General features: G+C 43.6%; 1 protein-coding gene across 1 annotated transcript in view; it reads left to right on the top strand.

Annotated features, from left to right (window-relative positions):
* Positions 1 to 7,080: 7,080 nt before the first annotated feature.
* Positions 7,081 to 21,855, top strand: part of LOC136580683 (connector enhancer of kinase suppressor of ras 2-like) — a 441,969-nt gene continuing 427,194 nt past the window's right edge. Inside the window, exon 1 of the mRNA XM_066581463.1 lies at positions 7,081 to 7,144. Within this exon, the coding sequence (XP_066437560.1) occupies positions 7,081 to 7,144 (64 nt within the window). The remainder of the gene's footprint in view (positions 7,145 to 21,855) is intronic.

Here is a 21,855-nt window from a genome sequence, read left to right as displayed (position 1 = left end):
CTTCTCCCGGTCACAACTTGTCTCTGCAGAATTTGACAGGTACTCATCTTTGACTCCTCAATATTAAAGCCACCTGGCTTCAATTTTCAAACTTCTATACAATCCCCCCATCCATAGTACCACAGGTAGCAATCGTGCCACCCTTCTTACAGCACTCTTGACAAAAAAAGAAAAATGTTAGGGGTGTTAAAATGTGGCAATCAAAAAAACCTTATAAGTTTGGTATTGACGTAATCGTACTGACCTGCAGGATTACTCCAACATATTATTTATGCTGCACGGTCTGCATGCCAAAATTGCAGATTTTGTTAAACTTACCTCTAGAAAAAATAGAATAAAAAGTGTTGAAAATGTTATATGTTCCCAAAAATAGGTTACATGAAGACGAGAGGTCATCCCACAAAAAACAAACCCTCAAAGAGATCTATCGATGGAAAAATAAAAATGTCCTGGCTCCTGGAGTGCGGCGACACAAAAACAATTTTTTTTTTTTAAGTGTTATTAGTGTACAAAAAGAGCAAAACATAAAAAACTGTAAAGGATTCGTATCGCGGGAATCGTGCTGACCCAGAGAACAATGTGAACATCAATCATTCTGCATGCTGAACGCTGAGAAACCAAAATCCAAAAAACAATCACAGAATTTATTTTTTTCCCTAATCCCCCTAAAAAAGTATTAAAAGTTATACAGTACATAATATGTACCCCATAATGAGGCCCTCATATGGTTAAGTCAACGGTAAAATTAAAAAGGTATGGCTCTAGGAATGCGATGATGAAAAAAAAAAGAAAAAGTAGTTGTCAGTAAGGCGCAAACTGGCTTTGGTGCTGAAGGGTTAAACTACTACAAATCTCATTAAAGAGATTGTCTGGGACTCTGGGGATTTTTGCTATTGATAACCTTTCCTCAAATCCTAAAAGTCCCATAAAACCCCTTTATTTGGGGTCCACATGGGGTGGATTTTCCACGGAAATTCTGTGGCATTTACAGTATCGGCATTCTATGTGAAGCGCTGAGGGGGGTGCGTTTACACGTAGCGAGAAGCCAGCAATGTTTTTTATGCTGACTGAAAGTGAACGAATAGTGAACTTCTTTTTTGCTTTTACAGAGGACAATTATCGCTCATTTTTGTTCGTTTGAATGGATTTTGAGCAATAATTGTACCGTGTAAATGGCCCTATACGCTGCAGATAATCCACAGTGTATCTGTGAACATAGCCTGAGGAAAGCCTAACATAGGTTTCCGAAACACTGGAAGGATTATATGGCCACGTCCTTGGTGGGCTAATGCAGGGGAGGGGTTTAATAGGCAGCACTGCGGTGGTCTAGAGCACAGAAAATGTTAATGGGCACACCTATGATGATGAAGTATAAAAGTAGGGGCAGGGGTTGTAAAGGTAAACTATTAAAACCATTGAACTGCATGGCTTGTAATACCAAGCCTGACCACTGCAATTCGAATAGAGCTGTCTACTTCCTGTGAAACTTAGCTCAGTACACAGGCACACCGACCCAGTGAAAAGCTGATCAGAGAAGGTCACACTCACTGATCTACTGTTTTTAGCTTTTCCTAGTTTATAACTGGACAATCCCTTTAATGGGGCTACAGCTTTGGTGATCTAGAGCTGGGAAATCTTAGCTTGGCCTAGGGCACATGTCCTAGGTGGCAACTATAGCATTATAGGTTATCAGAGGTAATTACAGGGGGAGAATATAAGAAGGGAAACTACTAATTCCACCACACTCATGCTGTTATTTAGTAATATTAGAAGACATTACAGGGAGTAGGTATAAAAGGAGAGAAGTACAACTTCCAGCATGTCTAGGCTGTTGTTATGTGATATTGGAAGACAAGTGGAAGAATGTCTCAAGTCGGGTACAACAAGGCTCTGTTTTGGGCGCAGTGTTCAATTTTTTTTATAAATGATCTGGAGGAGGGAATTGAGGGGAAACTGATGAAGTTTGCCAATGACACAAAACCAGGAGTTATAGCTAATACTGGAGAAGAGAGAGAGAGAGAGTATTTAAAAAAATCTAGAAAAGCTTGCACAGTGGGTGTTGACTAACAGAATGATATTTAACAAGGATACAACTGGGCAAGAAAAATGAAGAAAGCACATACAGAATGGGAGGAATAGGGCTAAGCAGCATCACATGTGAAAAAGACTTGGGTATACTAATAGATCATAGACTGAACATGAGTCAACAGTGTGATGCAGCAGCCAAAAAGGCAAACACAATTCTGGGATGTAGTAAGAGAAGCATAGAGTCTAGATCACATGCGGAAATTATTCCCCTCTACTCTTCCTTAGTCAGACCTCATCTGGAATACTGTGTCCAGTTCTGGGCACCCCACTTTAAAAAAGACATCGACAAAGCAAGTTCAGAGAAGAATTACCAAGATGGTGAGCGGTCTGCAAATCTTGTCCTATGAGGAACGGTTAAAGAATCTGGGAATATTTAGCTTGCAGAAGAGAAGGCGGAGAGGAGACTTAATAGCTGTCTACAAATATCTGAAGGGCTGTCACAGTGCAGAGGAATCAGCCCTATTCTCATCTGCACAAGGAAAGACTAGAAGCAATGGGATGAAACTGAAAGGGAGGAGACACAGATTAATAATTAGACAGTGAGGGTGATCAATGAGTGGAACAAGTTGCCATGGGAGGTGGTGAGTTCTCCTTCAGTGGAAGTCTTCAGAGGCTGGACAATTATCTGTCTGGGATGATTTAGTGATCCTGCATTGAGCAGGGAGCTGGACCCGATGTTCCAGGAGATTTAGAGATTCCATATGGGATATAAGAGAACTACAACTCCCAGCTAGGCTTGCCACCTGGTTGGTAAATCACTAGCACAGCCAGTAATTAAATCCAAAGGCTGCTGCCAGTATCAATAAAGGGGACACTTACTCTGGGAACACTAAGGAGGTCACTATTTCATATGGAGCCAATAAAAAGGGGGCACTGTTACTACTGGGACCACTAAAAGGGGCATTTTTACTACTGGGGCCACTAAAGGGGGTCGCTATTACCACTGGGGCCACTAAAGTGGGCAAAATTACTATTGGAGCACTGATGGGGGCACTATTATATGGGCCATTTAGAGGGGACAGTATTAGTATTGGGGCCATTAAAGAGGGCATGATTACTGTTGGGGGCACTGAGAGAGGACAATATTACTACTGGAGCCTCTAAGAGGAGGCACTATTACTATAGGGGCCACTGAGAAGGGGCACAATTATAGGGATGACTTAGAGAGGGCAATATTACTATAGGGGCAACTTAAAGGGGTCATGATTACTACTGGGGCCTCTAGGGGGCATTATTACTACCGGGGCTACTGGAATAGCAGAGGTAAAATATGCCATGATAAGTCATGCCCCTAAACAAGACCCCCTCTTTCCTTGTCTGGTATTTTTTGATGACAAAGCTGGCAATCCTACACCCAACATATTCAGACTGTTATTATGGGATGGATCACAGAACTCAGTGCTACCGGTATATGTTTTCAAGATAAAACATAACATTTATTAAATTGTTTAAAATATATAGAGATAACAAGAAGAGGGGGCAAAGATATATATCTAGAAAGGGTCCTGAGATACGCCCTCTAGTATCCGCTAGCAATATGGGCACCTGTCCTGAAAGGGGTGACCCAGCTTTAGAACCTCACCCTGTATATCCATAATAAACCTTGAAATAAGGGACAAAAAAGACAAGAAAAAAAAATCTACAAAAAGGATTTCTTACTATAATCTTCTTAAATAGAACATATAGATAAATGGTTCTAAAAGGAAACACACGCAGAGTAGAAACAACCACTATGCGGAACATTTCCAATGTCTCAGAATGACCTACTCTGTGTGGGTATCTTTTTATAACCACTTACCTACGTCGTCTATTTAGGAAGATTATTATTAATTTATTTCCCTTATTTACATTTCAAGACCATTTTGTCATTTTTTTTCTTTTATCCCATTTTTTGTCCCTTATTTCCGGGTTTATTAGGGATATACAGGGTGAGGTTCCAGCACATGGTCGCCCCTTTCAGGGTGGGTGCTCTAGGGCATATCTCAGGGCCCTTTCCCTTTCTACACATGCTCTTTTGTATATTATGGTTCCCCCCTCCCTTCTTGATATCTCTACATATTTTAAACAATTTAATAAAAGTTATGTTTTTTTCTTGATAATGTGCAGCGATGACTTCTGCGATCCATGATTCTGTATGAAGAATTATCTTCCTTCCGAGGGGTTGCTATTTCTTTTATTCTGTAATATGTTATTAGAAGATGTCAGAAGGTATAAGAGGAGAGAACTACAATTCCCAGAAGTTCAAACATGGCAGAAAAAAATGGATTTCACCACAATTCCACTAAATGTGTTACATGTGGAGTTTTGTAGCGGATTTTGCGACAGATTGGCTCTGGATTCCATAGTTCACATTGTAAAGGGCGAAATCCGCGGCGGACATCCACGGCAATTCCACAACAACAGGATCATGCTACGGTTTTAAACATTGCAACATGCTTCTTTTTTCTGCACTGAAAATTTGCGTCATCCGTGAATGGCGTTTTCTAAAGCCCGACTACATGTGTTGTGCTGTAATTTACTGCAGATTTGTGGTGTGGAATTTGTACTGCAAATCCGCAGCAAGTTCACCATGTCTAAAGTCATCCGAAGGATAGTTTGCCCTGCATAATTTCAGCATGGATTTAGGCTAATTCTGTAACCAAATCCGCGCCACAATAATATTCTATTGAGCGCTATGGAAATCCACATCGTAGTGCAGACGGAGCAGATTTTTCCATCAGTGGATTTTGGAATCGGCAGCGGAAAAAAAGAACAATTTTTTAAATGAGATTTCGCTGTGGAAACTGCATCAGGTGCCGACATGTGGAGTGAGTGGAGCTAAATCTATATGTGGATCCGTATGGAAATCTACACCGAACTCCAAAGCTCAACCTCAGATTGCTGCTACGGTGTGGATCTGACACTATAACGAGGCCTTAGGATATGTTCACACAAGGCGGATACGCTGCAGATTCTCCTGCAGGGTTTGCTGTTTCTCTCTAGTGTCCTTCTACTAGCTGTGGGGGATGACTCTTAACTCCGGTACGGTCCACTTTTTTATACCCCAACTTCTTACCTGCCCCACAAAGAAGACGTACGCAAGGCTGATGCATTTTAGCAATACCTGCTGTTAATCAGAGATGATCTATTCATGTTCCTCTCAGAGTCTCCACGTTTTGCTGTCACAGAATCCTGACTTCATTAGAGTGTCACTGCTTCCCCTGCTGTTCTATCTTATGGTGGGCTACACTTCTTCAGTCCATGAAGACCGGAAAATAGGCACAGTGGAAGAGAAAGTGATCCTCCTTCACAATGCACTTTCTAGGTCATCCCCCCTCAAACCATACCTTCACTTATATTGCCTATCTTTTGAGGTTCGCACACTTCAATTCTTCCACCCATTCTCCCGGGAAGTGGCAGTCTTCTGTGTACACAGTGATTTCACCAGCAGAATAGTGAGTGCAGCTCTGGGGTGTAATACAGCATGTAACTCAGAATCAGTACAGGATAAGTAATGTATGTACACTGTGACTCCACCAGCAGAATAGTGAGTGCAGCTCTGGGGTATAATACAGCATGTAACGATCAGTACAGGATAAGTAATGTACGCACACAGTGACTCCACCAGCAGAATAGTGAGTGCAGCTCTGGAGTATAATGCAGGATGTAATTCAGGGCCAGTACAGGATAAGTAATGTATGTACACAGTGACTCCACCAGCAGAATAGTGAGTGCAGCTCTGGAGTATAATACTGCATGTAACTCAGGATCAGTACAGGATAAGTAATGTATGTACACAGTGACTCCACCAGCAGAATAGTGAGTGCAGCTCTGGAGTATAATGCAGGATGTAATTCAGGGCCAGTACAGGATAAGTAATGTATGTACACAGTGATTCCACCAGCAGAATAGTGAGTGCAGCTCTGGAGTATAATACAGGATGTAACTCAGGGTCAGTACAGGATAAGTAATGTATGTACACAGTGACTCCACCAGCAGAATAGTGAGTGCAGCTCTGGAGTATAATACAGGCTGTAACTCAGGATCAGTACAGGATAAGTAATGTATTTACACAGTGACTCTTCTGTTGAATATGTAGGTTATTCTACATGTATGGTATAATATGGGGTTTAGTTATGACGCCTGATATGTTGTATTTTGTTCTGTTAACGCGTGATGCACATTTTTACATATTTACCTCATATCTCTGGCGCCATATATGTAGCTACAATCTGACCCTTCTGAGATTGGGTTATCCCCCTTTTTCCTGGCGATAATCTGATTATTTATAGAGCACCAGCTGTCTGTCAGGTTTCTATATTTTGCAGTGCTTCTAACACTCTTATTACACCTTTTCAGGTTCAATATGCATGAATAAATATCGGTTTGTTCATCTGATTGGTCGAACTTCAGCAACGTCTCTCCGCATGTCGTTGGAGAAGTATGAGGCTGCAAGCTAGAATGTCCACCCTAGCACCCGCTACCCTCCTCTGCCATCCTCAGCATCGGCCAATGCCCATTTATCAACTCTCTCCAGCACTGACTTCCCTCCCTCTAATGGGCTGGGTTGAGTGTAGACCCCCTCCCCATCTTTTGCTTGTGTTCTGGGGTGTCCAGTAGTTGCTGGAGAGGAGGGTGTCGGGTCTCCAGTGGGGGCTGAGCTGCTGTACATTGCTGGCACACACATGCACTGGGTGGTGGTAGTAGTAGTAGTCGTGGTGCTGTCTTGAGATGCTGCACACATTTGCACTGTACTGCAGCACTGCTCTCCTCGCTCGCTGTGCTCCAGGCAGCCTGTGTGCAGTGGGGGAGGTGCTAGAGCCCATCAAGCAGTGTAATTTTATACATTACTGAATCAGTGCAGGCGAATCCTGGAGGGACAGGGCTGCATCTTGGCTGTAGACTGCATCCTCTGTGCTCTCCCATCCAGCCATGCTCTGAGGACACCCTGCTATCTGTGCATTGCTGCTGCCTTTCTCTCTGCATCTGGGTGACTAATAAACTCACTGTGGGATGGCTTTAGTAATGGAACCCATTAGCAAGTGGAGCGCCAAGCAAGTGGTAGACTGGATGAAAGGTACCGTACCATTTTTTTAAAATGCTGGCTTACATTATGACCCCCCTCTATGCATCATGCGCTCCTGGGTGCAGAGCCCTATGGATCCTGGGTTATATATAACCTGAGTGTGTGTAGATAGCAGGTAGTGGGAGTCACAGCTGCTGCTCTGAGAAGCTGGTTAACCACATAGACCTGGAGCGATGGTGCCCCCCTGATTATATTGGGGTAGGGATCCTGCATGCACCATGAGCAGGTCTTATAGATCAGCACTCTGGACAGCGCCGGGACTGGAGACTATGGAATGGATACATTGTATCAGCTGGGAATCTTTGGGGAAATACCTGGAAGTGACAGAAATTGCTGAGGTTGTTGTAGGGTTGGCGCTGGGTGATATAAGAAGTGGCAGGTGATAATTGGCAGCTCCCTTCATTGGATACATGACATATATAGTGATTGCAGCTGCTGCCATTGGCTGTCCAGCTGTGGGGGAATCTCCAACTCAGAGGTTGGAGATGCAGGAACGTGGCCATGGCTCCAGCTATATACTGCCCATAGGGTCTGATATAAGTATATGAGTGGATATAATGTGTGGGTGGTGCTGAGGAATATGTTGGTGCTATATTAATAATGGATAAAGGTAAATAGCATATATTAAATATGTGTTGTACATCAGTCTAGAGCGCAGGGTGATAAGTAATGTGTCAGTAACAAGTATATATATATATATATATATATATATATACATACATACACACATGGCTATATACCTGAGAGCATGACCTGAGCTCCTGCATGAGAATTTCAGGAACTAATACCATTACACAATATGGATGATTTAGAGAATCAGCCTACATAATCCAATGGACCTCTAGACTCTAAAATGTGTTGTGTGTATTCCATGTGTACACTATACATAGTACATCCAAACAAATACATAGATTAAACTAATCAATGCCCATAGGTACATATACACACTCCACTACACATATACAGTATATACACACATGAATATATATCCGCATAAGCCTATATGTATCCATAAATACATCGATACACACAGAAATATATATATAATATATAAACACCCACACAAAAAATTCAAAACTATCCCTCTCCTGAAAGTTGTCAGAATGGAATGAAACTTTCTCTGTGAGACTGTATCATTGATATAAGTAAGTGATTACAATATCAGAGCAAAAGCATCATTTATTGTGGAAAACCGACCTCTTGTAGGGAGGCTCCAGTGCCCTGTTGTACCGCTGCTAGCTTGGATACAAGATGTGATATAGAGGGCATGGAGGCGCTAGTACCCTGTTGTACCACCTCTAGCTTGAATACAAGATGTGATACGTGTGGGCATGGAGGCTCTAGTACCCTGATTTTCGCCTCTAGATTGGATACAAGATGTGATACAGGCGGGCATGGAGGCTCTAGTACCCTATTGTACCACCTTTAGCTTGGATACAAGATGTGAGAATGGGGGCATGGAGGCTCTAATACACTTTTGTACTGCTTCTAGCTTGGATACAAGATGTGATACAGGCAGGCATGGAGGCTCCAGTACCCTGTTGTACCACCTCTAGCTTGGATACAAGATTTGATATGCGCAGGCATTAAGGCTCTAGTACCCTGTTGTACCACCTCTAGCTTGGATACAATATGTGATATAGACGGGCATTGAGGCTCTAGTACCGTGTTGTACCACCCCTAGCTTGGATGCAAGATATGATATAGGCGTGCATGGAGGCTCTAGTACCCTGTTTTACTGCCTCTAGCATGGATACAAGATGCAATACTGGGGGCATGGAGGCTCTAGTACCCTATTGTACCATCTCTAGCTTGGATACAAAATTTGATATGCGCAGGCATTAAGGCTCTAGTACCGTGTTGTACCACCCCTAGCTTGGATGCAAGATATGATATAGGGGTGCATGGAGGCTCTAGTACCCTGTTTTACTGCCTCTAGCATGGATACAAGATGCGATACAGGGGGCATCGAGGCTCTAGTACCCTGTTTTACTGCCTCTAGCATGCATACAAGATGCGATACTGGGGGCATGGAGGCTCTAGTAGCCTGTTGTACTGCCTCTAGCTTGGATACAAGATGTGATATGGGCGCACATGGAGGCTCTAGTACCCTTTTGTACCGCCTCTAGCTTTGATACAAGATATGATATGGATGGGCATGACAGCTCTAGTACTCTGTTGGGCTTCCTCTAGCTTGGATACAAGATGTGATAAAGGTGGGCATGAAGGCTCTAGTACCCTATTGTACTGCCTCTAGCTTGGATACAAGATATGATATGGGCAGATATGGAGGCTCTAGTATCCTGTTGTACCGCCTCTAGCTGGGATACAAGATGTGACATGGATGGGCATGAAAGCTCTAGTACTCTGTTGGGCTTCCTCGAGCTTGGATACAAGATGTGATACAAGTGAGCATGGAGGCTCTAGTACCCTGTTATACTGCCTTTAGTTTGGATACAAGATGAGATATGGCAGGTATGAAGTGTCTAGTACCCTGTTGTACTGCCTCTACAAGATATGATACGGCGAGCATGTAGGCTCCAATACCCAGTTGTACCACCTCTAGCTTAGATACAAGATGTGATATGGGCAGGCATGGAGGCTCTAGTACCCTGTTGTACCACCTCTAGCTTAGATACAAGATGTGATATGGGCAGGCATGGAGGCTCTAGTACTCTGTTGTAGTGCCTCTAGTTTGAATACAGAATTTGATATGGGTGGGCAAGAAGGCTCTAGTACCCTGTTGTACCACCTCTAGCTTAGATACAAGATGTGATACAGGCAGGCATGGAGGCTCTTGTACCCTGTTGTACCACCTTCAGCTTGGATACAAGCGGGCATGGAGGCTCTATTACCCTGTTGTACCGCCCCTAGCTTGGATACAAGATGTGATATGGAGGGGTATGGAGGCTCAAGTACCCTGTTATATTGCCTCTAGCCTAGATACAAGATGTGATATGGGTGGGCAAGAAGGCTCTAGTACTCTGTTTTATCACCTCTAGCTTGGATACAACATGTGATATGGGTGGGCAAGAAGGCTCTAGTACCCTGTTGTACTCCTCTAGCCTGGATACAAGATGTGATACGGGGGTCATGGAGGCTCTAGCACCCTGTTGTACCGCCTCTAGCTTGGATACAAGATGTGATACGGGGGACATAAAGGCTCTAGTACCCTGTCGTACTGCCTCTAGCTTCGATACAAGATGTGATATGGGCGGGCATGGAGGCTGTATTACCCTGTTGTGCCACCTCTAGCTTGGATACAGGAAGTGGTATGGGTGGGCATGGAGGCTCTTTTACCCCGTTGTACTGCCTCTAGCTTGGATACAAGATGTGATACGGGGAACATAAAGGCTCTAGTGCCCTGTCGTACTGCCTTTAGGCTAGATACAGGATGTGATATGGGTAGGCATGAAGGCTATAATACCCTATTGTATTGCCTCTTGTTTGGATACAAGATGGGATATGGCAGGCATGAAGTGTCTAGTACCCTGTTGTACTGCCTCTACAAGATATTATACAGCAGGCATGGAGGCTCCCTGGTACACCACCCCAAGCTTGGATACAAGATGTGATACGGACGGGCATGGAGGCTCTAGTACCCTGTTGTACCACCTGTAGCTTGGATACAAGATGTAATATGGGCGGGCATGGAGGCTCTATTACCCTGTTGTTCTGCCCCTAGCTTGGGTTCAAGATGTTATGCGGAGGGGCATGGAGGCTCTAGTACCCTGTTGAACTGCCTCTAGTTTGAATACAAGATGTGATGTGGGTGGGCAAGAAGGCTCTAGTTCCCTCCTGTACCACTTCTAGCTTGGATACATGATGTGATATGGGGAGCATGAAGGTTCTAGTACCCTGTTGTACAGCCTTTAGCTTGGATACAAGATGTGATACTGAGGGGCATGAAGGCTCAAGTACCTTGTTATACTGCCTCTTGCCTGGATGCAAGATGTGATACAGGCAGGCATGGAGGCTTTAGTACCCAGTTGTACTGCCTCTAGTTTGTATACAAGATGTGATACAGGCAGGCATGGAGGCTTTAGTACCCAGTTGTACTGCCTCTAGTTTGGATAAAAGATGTGATAAGGGCGGACAAGAAGGCTCTAGTACCCTGTTGTATCACCTCTAGCTTGGATACAAGATGTGATATAGGCAAGCATGGAGGCTCTTGTTCCCTCCTGCACCGCTTCTAGCTTGGATACAAGATGTGATACGGGCAGGCATGGAGGCTCTAGTACCCTTTTGTACTGCCTCTAGTTTGGATACAAGATGGGATATGGGTAGGCAGGAAGGCTGTAGTACCCTGTTGTACCCCTCTAGCCTGGATACAAGATATGATACGGTGGTCATGGAGGCTCTAGCACCCCTGTTGTACCGCCTCTAGCTTAGATACAAGATGTGAAATGGGCGGGCATGGAGGCTCTAGTACCCTGTTGTACCGCCTCTAGCTTGAATATAAGAAGTGGTATGGGTGGGCATGGAGGCTGTATTACCCTGTTGTACCACCTCTAGCTTGGATACAAGATGTGACATGAATAGGCATGAAAGCTCTAATACTCTATTGGCCTGCCTCTAGCTTGGATACAAGATGTGATACAGATGGGCATAGAGGCTCTAGTACCTTGTTGTACCACCTTTAGTTTGGATACAAGACGGGATATGGCAGGCATGAAGTGTCTAGTATCCTGTTCTACTGTCTCTACAAGATATGATATGGTGGGCATGGAGGCTCTACTACCCTGTTGTACCACCTTTAGCTTGGATGCAAGATGTGATACGGGTGGCATGGAGACTCTAGTACCCTGTTGTACTGCATCTAGCTTGGATACAAGATGTGATATGGGCGGCATGGAGGCTCTAGTACCCTATTGTACTGCCTCTAGCTTCAATACCAGATGTGATACAGGTGGGCATGGAGGCTCTAGTACCCTGTTGTACTGCCTCTAGCTTGGATACAAGATGTGATACGGGGGGCATGGAGGCTCTAGTATCCTGTTGTACTGCCTCTAGCTTGGATACAAGATGTGATACAAGTAGGCATGGAGGCTCTAGTACCCTATTGTACTGCCTCTAGCTTCAATACAAGATGTGATACAGGTGGGCATGGAGGCTCTAGTACCCTGTTGTACTGCCTCTAGCTTGGATACAAGATGTGATACAGGCGGGCATGGAGGCATACAGATTCTCTATCGTATCCTGCAGCATATCGATCCACATTTGATGTAATTGAGCCTCTAGATGGTGCAAACTCATAGGCTGTTGTAGTTGCCACCCCAGATGGTCCCTTATATGTTCTATTGGTGATAAATCTGGTGACCGGGCAGTCACGGAAGTGTGACAATGTCGTGGGGGCTTCCTGTGGCCCCCTTGTGTGTGCGGCCGAGCATTATCCTGCTGGAAGCCGCCATGAGAGGAACACATGTGGCTGCAGGATGTCCTGAACATATCACTGAGCTGTCATTTTCGCTCGTATCACTACTAGGGGGAACCGACTGTCGTATGTGATGGCCCCGCAGACCATCACACCAGCAGAGGGCAGTGTGTCACTCCACAGCAAAGGCAGGATTGAGCCCCCCCCCCCCCCATGTCTGCAAACACAAACACGGCCGTCGTCAGCGCCCAAACTAAACCTGGATTTGTCGCTGAAGAAAGCCTGGTTCCCCTCCATAGCGTCTAGTTTCATCGTTCACGACACCACAGTAAACAGACGGCAAGGGGGGGTGTTAGAGGCCGTACATGTAATGAGCGCCAAGCACCTTGAAATGGTTCTGACAGACACAGGGGTGTAGCAATGGTGCCCCCTGTCTCTGGATGATGGACAATGAAACCGCTGAAGCTGCTGGTACTTGTCGGGCGATCAGACGCTCCTCTCTACTGGTGGTCTGTAGGAGGTGTCCTGAGCCCGGTCTCCTTGTGTGCCCTCACACATCCACTGGTCCCAACACCCCCTAACAGTCTGGACAATTCGTCGATATGCCCATCCAGCCCCTCGAATTCCAATAATGTGCCCCTCTCAAACTCTGTTAACTGGGCGACAACTTCCTCTAGGTACATGATTTTGTTTTTAAAGTGTATGGAAAGACACACATAAAACTGCCTATAAGCACATGTACTTACATCTACACTCTTATGTATATACATACATCTATGTGCTCTGATGGTGGGTGTGGGGTCAGTAATGAGGGCGCAGCGGGTTAGTGTCTCCCCAGTAATCATTCTGTGCTCTTCTCTGACATGTGTTATTAGCGTGTTATATGGATTATATACAGTAGCTGTGGGAGGACCAGTGACAATAACCCTGAGCTGTAGATGTTGGTGTCAGCAGCTGCTTTGGTTTTTGATGATGGCAGTGTGTGGATTTAGTATATACAGTCTTATCTTACTGAGGACTGTGTATACTTCTGAGTCTACAGGGAGTATATGTGTGGAAATACTAGATTAAGTATCTTATACAATGACCTGCCTGTACTAATTACTCGCTGTATGTACATTATATGCTGTATCATATATTACTATAGTGTATGCTATGTACTGTACCTATACATACTGTATCTTATATTTTGTTCTATTATCTTCTGATACGGCCTAATTGTTGTGTATGTTTACAGCTTTGTGTGTAATATATATATATAGTCTATTGCTTTTTATTATGTTAAATGTAAATTGTTTCTGTGCTCTAACAATGCATTTATATAATATCACATGGGATAATTGCTCTCTTATACTGCATGATCTGGTGTCACATATAATAATTATGCTCTGTGAGTATATATTATATGTTCTAGTATCACATGCAATATTTGCTGTCAGTGAATATTTATAGTATATACTAGTATGAGTTATACTATAATATAATATAGAATTAATGTGCATATTTATAGCTTTGTGTGTGTATATATTTCTGTAATTTAATTATATGTAATACCATATATTTATATATTTTATTATTTAACAGCTTTCTGTGCTTTTACACTACTTATATTATGATATTACATGGACTATTTGCTTTCTGTGAGTAGATTACATTATTGTATAGTATATTAAGTGGGATCTCAGAGTGTTCGCTCTGTATGTGCATGGGTTTGTGAGTATATATTACATTGTATTATATTACATCACAGGTAATATTTGCTGCTTGTGTGCAGGCCTGTGAGTATATCTTATGTTGTATTATATTTTATCACAGGTAACATTTGCTCCCTGTGTGCAGGTTTGCGTGTATATATATCACGTTATATTATATTACATCGCAGGTAATATTTGCTCTCTGTGTGCAGGTTTGTGTGTATATATTACGTTATATTATATTATATCACAGGTAACATTTGCTCCCTGTCTGCAGGTTTGTGTGTATATATATATTACGTTATATATTATATTACATTGCAGGTAATATTTGCTCCTGTGTGCAGGCCTGTGAGTATATCTTAAGTTGGAGTCTATCATATGATATCTGCTCCCTGTCTGCAGGTTTTTGTGTATATATATTACGTTATATTATATTATATCGCAGGTAATATTTGCTCCCTGTGTGCAGGCCTGTGAGTATATCTTATGTTGGAGTCTATAATATGATATCTGCTCGCTGTCTGCAGGTTTGTGTGTATACTGTATATATTACGTTATATTATATTACATCGCAGGTAATATTTGCTCCTGTGTGCAGGCCTGTGAGTATATCTTAAGTTGGAGTCTATCATATGATATCTGCTCCCTGTCTGCAGGTTTTTGTGTATATATATTACGTTATATTATATTACATCGCAGGTAATATTTGCTCCCTGTGTGCAGGCCTGTGAGTATATCTTATGTTGGAGTCTATCATATGATATCTGCTCGCTGTCTGCAGGTTTGTGTGTATACTGTATATATTACGTTATATATTATATTACATTGCAGGTAATATTTGCTCCTGTGTGCAGGTCTGTGAGTATATCTTATGTTGGAGTCTATCATATGATATCTGCTCCCTGTCTGCAGGTTTTTGTGTATATATATTACGTTATATTATATTACATCGCAGGTAATATTTGCTCCCTGTGTGCAGGTCTGTGAGTATATCTTATGTTGGAGTCTATCATATGATATCTGCTCGCTGTCTGCAGGTTTGTGTGTATATATATATTACGTTATATTATATTACATCGCAGGTAATATTTGCTCCCTGTGTGCAGGCCTGTGAGTATATCCTATGTTGGAGTCTATCATATGATATCTGCTCGCTGTCTGCAGGTTTGTACTTTCTCGCAGCCTTTGTGCTATAAATAGAGCCTCGTACTGTCAGGGTAATCTGGAGGATCGTCGTCTCCATTGGTTCTCATTGCTCAGACTGGGATTCTGGTTGGGATTATTGGGCTCTTATTGGAATTTTTGCACCGGCGTGAGGCGGTTCGTGTGTCGATACTGATTGTTATCCAACTGGGCCGGTTATCACCACTTGCTATGTAATAGCTAATTCCCTGACAATCTGTCCATCACCAAGGACCCAACACATAGATGAGTGGAGCAGGGACTTCCCTATGGGCGTTCCTGGTCACTGCAGCTTGGCTCATCCTGAGCTTCCTGGTTCATGAATGTGAAGAAAAAAAATGTATCGACTTGTCTACAAACACAAATAAATATACGGGGGGGGGGGGGGGGGTAATGTTCTCCCTCCTGTGTACATGCAACGCTAGGCAGATGAGCTCAGTTCTTAGAATTGCATCTTCATTGCTGTGTTGCATTATGGGAGATGTCTTTATTCTACATCACACAGTGCCTGATCACACATCTACAGCAGAACCTGCTCAGTACAGAAGAAGGCAGGGAGAAGTGAAGTCTTATAGTGCAAGAAATGATTGTGAACCAGCGGAATTGTGAATGCAGCTCTGGATGTAAAAGAAGTATGTGATGTCATGAGAAATCAGTGTAACTATAAATGATATTTCACAATACGACTCAACTTAGGAACTTTAACAGTTGGAGAAACTTTATTTATATTGTATCGAACTTCAGTTTCATTGTATCTTATCCTTTAAGCCCCCTGTCCACGGCAGTGCTATGGAAAGCGCCGGCACCCGTCCATGAGCAGAGAATCATTGCGATTCTCTGCTCGCGGCGGGCAATTCGCAGCATGCTGCGAATTTCCCCGATTCCCCGTGGACAGCCGGCCGTAGTCTCATTGAAAGCTGCTGTCAACATTCAGTAGACTACACAATGTTGTCAGACATGTGACCTAACAGATCAGCTATAACTATGGAACTATCATCTGAGCTCTCAATGCAACAGGAAACCAGCAGAATTGTGGATGCAGCTCTGAAGGTGCTTGGAATATAAAATATGATATACAGACGGTAAATACTTAAAGGGGTTGTCCCGAGGCAGCAAGTGGGTCTATACACTTCTGCATGGCCATAATAATGCACTTTGTAATGTACATTGCGCATTAATTATGAGCCATACAGAAGTTATAAAAAGTTTTATACTTACCTGCTCCGTTGCTAGCGTCCTCGTCTCCATGGTGCCGACTAATTTTCGCCCTCCGATGGCCAAATTAGCCGCGCTTGCGCAGTCCGGGTCTTCTCCTCTTCTCTATGGGGCTCCGTGTAGCTCCGTGTAGCTCCGCCCCGTCACGTGCCGATTCCAGCCAATCAGGAGGCTGGAATCGGCAATGGACCGCACAGAAGCCCTGCGGTCCATGAAGACAGAGGATCCCGGCGGCCATCTTCAGCAGGTGAGTATGAAGACGCCGGACCGCCGGGATTCAGGTAAGCGCTGTGCGGGTGGTTTTTTTAACCCCTGCATCGGGGTTGTCTCGCGCCGAACGGGGGGGGGGTTTAAAAAAAAAAAAAACCCGTTTCGGCGCGGGACATCTCCTTTAATCAGATGAGCCTTGATATGAGTCAGGATTCTATAAGGCACATTTCTTGGGAAGTGTGGCTCTCGCGCTTCGTCTTCACAGTCATACCGATGCCGCCGGCTTACTTTTAATAATCTCCTTTTCCTACATTGTAGTTTTTATATCTGGAGTTGGAGAAACTTTCAGTTGTAATCGTGTGGGAGGAGGGGAGCGAAGTCCTAATGAAGCCCCCAGGACAAGGACTGTTATTACAGGGCTCCTTTATATGCAGAGAGAGGATGAGACAAAAAGCGGGGCACTAATATATATCGCATGATATGCTCAATGCAGTGCAGCAATACTGCATAGGGCGCTAATACTATATAACATGAGGTCAGTGGATGATGGCTGGACAGGGTACTACTATTGTATAGCAGGGGTGTCAAACTCATTTTCACCAAGGGCCACATCAGCCTTATGATTGCCTTCAAAGGGCTGATGTAATTGTATAGTATGAGCATATTTGCACAGTTAGTACATGTGCAATTTTTGCATGCGTAATACGCAGTGAATTGAGCCCATTGATTTCAATGGGTTCGTTCTCATGAGCGTATTTTAATGAGCGATATATAGTTCACATGAGCGATATGTGATTGTGTTAAAAAGGACACGCTTTAACCCATTTTGGTGTGTATTACGCACTGCAATAGGCCATTGAAGGGAATGGGCAGGCACTAAAATGTAGGAAAGCTGTGCATTTACTGCGTATTTGCGTACCATTTCAATAAACCTGTCTGCGATCTTTTTTGCGGGCACAAATACGCAGGCGTAAGTGATGTTCTGACGCACAAATACGCATCCTACTTTGACAACCAAAATGTGATTAGGCCCTAATAGTGACCCCCATAGTAACCACAGTAGTAACCGTGATCATCATAGTGGCCCGAGTAGTAATAGTGACCCCCATAGTGGCCCGAGTAGTAATAGTGACCCCCATAGTGACCGCAGTAGTAATAGTGCCCCCCACAGTGACCCCCATAGTGGCCCCAGCAGTAATAGTGACCCCCATAGTGACCACAGTAGTAACAGTGACCCCCATAGTGGCCCCAGTAGTAATAGTGACCTCCCTAGTGACCGCAGTAGTAATAGTGTCCCCCACAGTAGCCCAAGTAGTAATAGTGACTCCCATTGAGGCTGCAGTAGTAATAGTATCCCCCACAGTGGCCCCAGTTGTAATAGTGACTCCCATAGTGGCTGTACTTGTAATAGTGTCCCCCACAGTGGCCTTAGTAGTAATAGTGACTCCCATAGTGGCTGCAGTAGTAATAGTATCCCCCCACAGAGGCTGCAGTAGTAATAGTATCCCCCACAGTGGCCCCAGTTGTAATAGTGACTCCCATAGTGGCTGTACTTGTAATAGTGTCCCCTATAGTGGCCCCAGTAGTAATAGTGACCCCTACAGTGGCCCCAGTAGTAATAGTGACTCCCATAGTGGCTGCAGTAGTAAAAGTGACCCCCATTGTGGCTGCAGTAGTAAGTGACCCCCATTGTGGTTTCAGTAGTAATAATGTGCCCTATATTTACCTCAGTAGTAATAGCAACCCTCACCTATTGGCAGCTGGCCAGGCATCATCCCTACAGGCTTCCCACTCACCCTCCCTGCAGCCTAGGTCAAGCAGCGGCAGCACTCCGGAAGCAAGAGGTCAGCGGTCACAATCTGATCTGCAGGTGGGGTGAGTAGAAATCCTTTTAAGTTTGATGCACATCCGGAGAACCACATTCAAACCACAGGTCTTGTATTTGACATGTGTGCTGTATAGTATGACTAGTAATTACTAGGAAATTATAGTCCCACTGTTTCCGGGGGCACAATGCGCCACACAGCCCTGCTACATGATACATCCATTATGATCCCCACACATGACACACACAGCAGCTTGATTACCACACAAGACAAACACAGCTTGGCTCCTCCCACAGCAGTGACATCACCACAGGTCTTTCAGCGCAACCGGATCTCTGTGGTGGCGGTAGGTCAGTGTGTTCTGTCAGGACTGTTGAGTTGTGTCTAACATATTAACGGTTTAGTTGTATTCTCATTTTGGTTTTTTTGTCCTCCCCTTTTCGAGAGCCCTAACAGTTTCGTTCTTCTGTTGGCCATGCTCTGTGTTTTATATATGTTGTAGGACCTTCAATGATGTCACCAGGGGTGACATCACCAGGGGTGGACCATAAGAATCACACACACACACAGACAAGTGGTTGTTAGTAGTTTGATGTTGTCAGGGCAGTGGATGATTACTGGACAGGGCGCTAATACTATATAATATGATATTCTCAGTACAGTGGATGATAATTAAATGGGGCGATAATACTTTATACTTCATGATGTCAGTGCAGTGGATGATTACTGGACAGGGCGCTAATACTATGTAATATGTTCTCTGTGCAGTGGATGATTACTGGACCGATGGCTGATACGATTAATTTGATATTCTCAGTACAGTTGATGATTATTAAACAGGACGATAATACTTTATAATTTATGATGTTGGACAGGGCGCTAATACTACGACGTTCTCTATGCATTGCATATTTACAGTACAGGACCCTGACAATATTAATATGATGTTCTCAGTGAAGTGGATGATTGCTGGACAGGGTGCTAATACTATTTATATCATGATGTTCTCAATGCAGTGAATGATTAATGGACAGGGCGCTAATACTATGCAACATGATGTTCTGAGTGCAGTGGGTGGCTACTGAACAATACGCTAACACTGTATACAATGCAGGCGCATACTGCTCATCATGGCCGGCTGTGGTCCTCTTTAGAGATGAGCGAGTATACTCGCTAAAGGCAATTGCTCGAGCGAGCATTGCCTTTAGCGAGTATCTCCCCCGCTCGAGACTGCAGGTTCGGGTGCCGGCACGGGGGAGCGGTGAGTAGCGGCTGTCAGCAGGAGGGAGCGTTCCTCCCCGCTCTCCCCTGCAGCTCCGTGCCCGCCGCCGGCACCCGAACCTTCAGTCTCGAGCGGGGGAGATACTCGCTAAAGGCAATGCTCGCTTGAGCAATTGCCTTTAGCGAGTATACTCGCTCATCTATAGTCCTCTTCAGAGTTTGACGCTGCATCACTGGAACAACCTGTCAGTGCAGCACCAGCAGGCAGCTGTACACATTTAATTATATACAGGAGATGTAATACGTATACCAGCAATACATATATACTTTTATACAGAAGATACCTAGGTTATACCAGCATGCTCCATATCACTATATACAGGATATAGAACGTATACCAGCTGCACATATATAATTATATACAGTAGATACTCAAGTTATACCACCATGGTCCATATCAGTATATACAGGAGATGTATCGCGTATATCAGCTGTACATATATAATAATATACAGGAGATATCCAGGTTATACCAGCATGCTCCATATCACTATATATGGGATGTAGAACTTATTACAGCTGTACATATATAATAATATATCGAAAATATCCAAGTTATACCAGCATAGTCTCCTGTATACAGTTATATGGACCATGATGGAATGACCTGGGTATCTTCTGTCTATAGTAATATTTGTTCAACTGGTATAAGTTATACATCCTATATATATACTGATGTAGACCATGCTGGTATAATTTGAGTATCTTCTGTACATAATAATATATATATAGCTGGTATACGTTGTATGTCTCCCTGTATATAGTGAAATAGACCATGCTAATATAGCCTGGGCATCTCCTGTATATAATTATATATTTACTGTTGATATAAATTATACATCCTGTATATAGTGATAAAGACCATGCTAGCATAACCTGGGTATCTTCTGTGTATAATTATATGTACAGCTGGTATAAGTTATACATCTCCAGTATATATTGGCAATGGCCATGCTGGTATAACCTAGGTATCTCCTGTATATAATTACTTTTGTCCATATAATGTACATATGCATTTGGACACTGCATGTTTTTCAGAAGAAGCCTTTTATTCTTCTATTTAGTAAGGTGTCGGCCCTCCTTTTGCTTGTATTACAGCGGTAACATGTCGGCATACTTTCCACAGGTTCTCTGTAAGTCTGGGCAGGATTAGCTCGCCATTCCTCCTGCCAGGCTGTGAGAAGAGATTGTTGTGAGGACGGGCGTGGGTGGTGGTGTCGTCCCCGTCGCTCCAGGTCGCCCCACAAATGGTCGATCGGATGAATGAATAGTTATTACTAAATGAGCAGCTTTTTATTTTACCCATGCCCTTCCCAGCATACCGTGCAGCAAACTCAGTATTTGCATGTTTGCTCATTTTCTGCAGCGTCCAAATACTTTTGGCCATATAGTGCATGTACAGCCATTATAAGTCATACATCTCTTGTATATAGCGATATGGACCATGCTGGTATAACCTGGGTATCCTCTGTATATAACAATATCTGTGCAGCTGGTATAAGTTATACATCCCCTGAATATAGTGATATGGACCATGCTGGTATAACAAGGGTATCACCTGTATTTAATTATATATGTACAGATAGTATAACCTATACATCCTGTATATAGTGGTGTACACCATACTGGTATATTATGGGTATCGCTCATATATAATAATATATACTTTATGCATCTCCCTGGTATATAGTGACATGGTCCATGCTGGTATAGCCTGGGCATCTCCTGTATGTAGTGATATGGAGCATGCTGGTAAAACCTGGGTATCTCCTGTATATATTTATATATGTACACCTAGTATAAGTTAAACATCTCCTGCACATAGTGATATGGACCATGTTGATATAACCTGGGCATAATTATATATGTACACCTGGTATAAATTATAGATCTCCCTGTATATAGTGTGCAGTGGTG

This window comes from Eleutherodactylus coqui, chromosome 10 (assembly GCF_035609145.1).
Source record: "Eleutherodactylus coqui strain aEleCoq1 chromosome 10, aEleCoq1.hap1, whole genome shotgun sequence".
Lineage (NCBI taxonomy): Eukaryota > Metazoa > Chordata > Amphibia > Anura > Eleutherodactylidae > Eleutherodactylus > Eleutherodactylus coqui.
The sequence above is the reverse complement of the archived record's forward strand: the minus strand, read 5'-3'. Positions and strand labels throughout refer to the sequence as shown.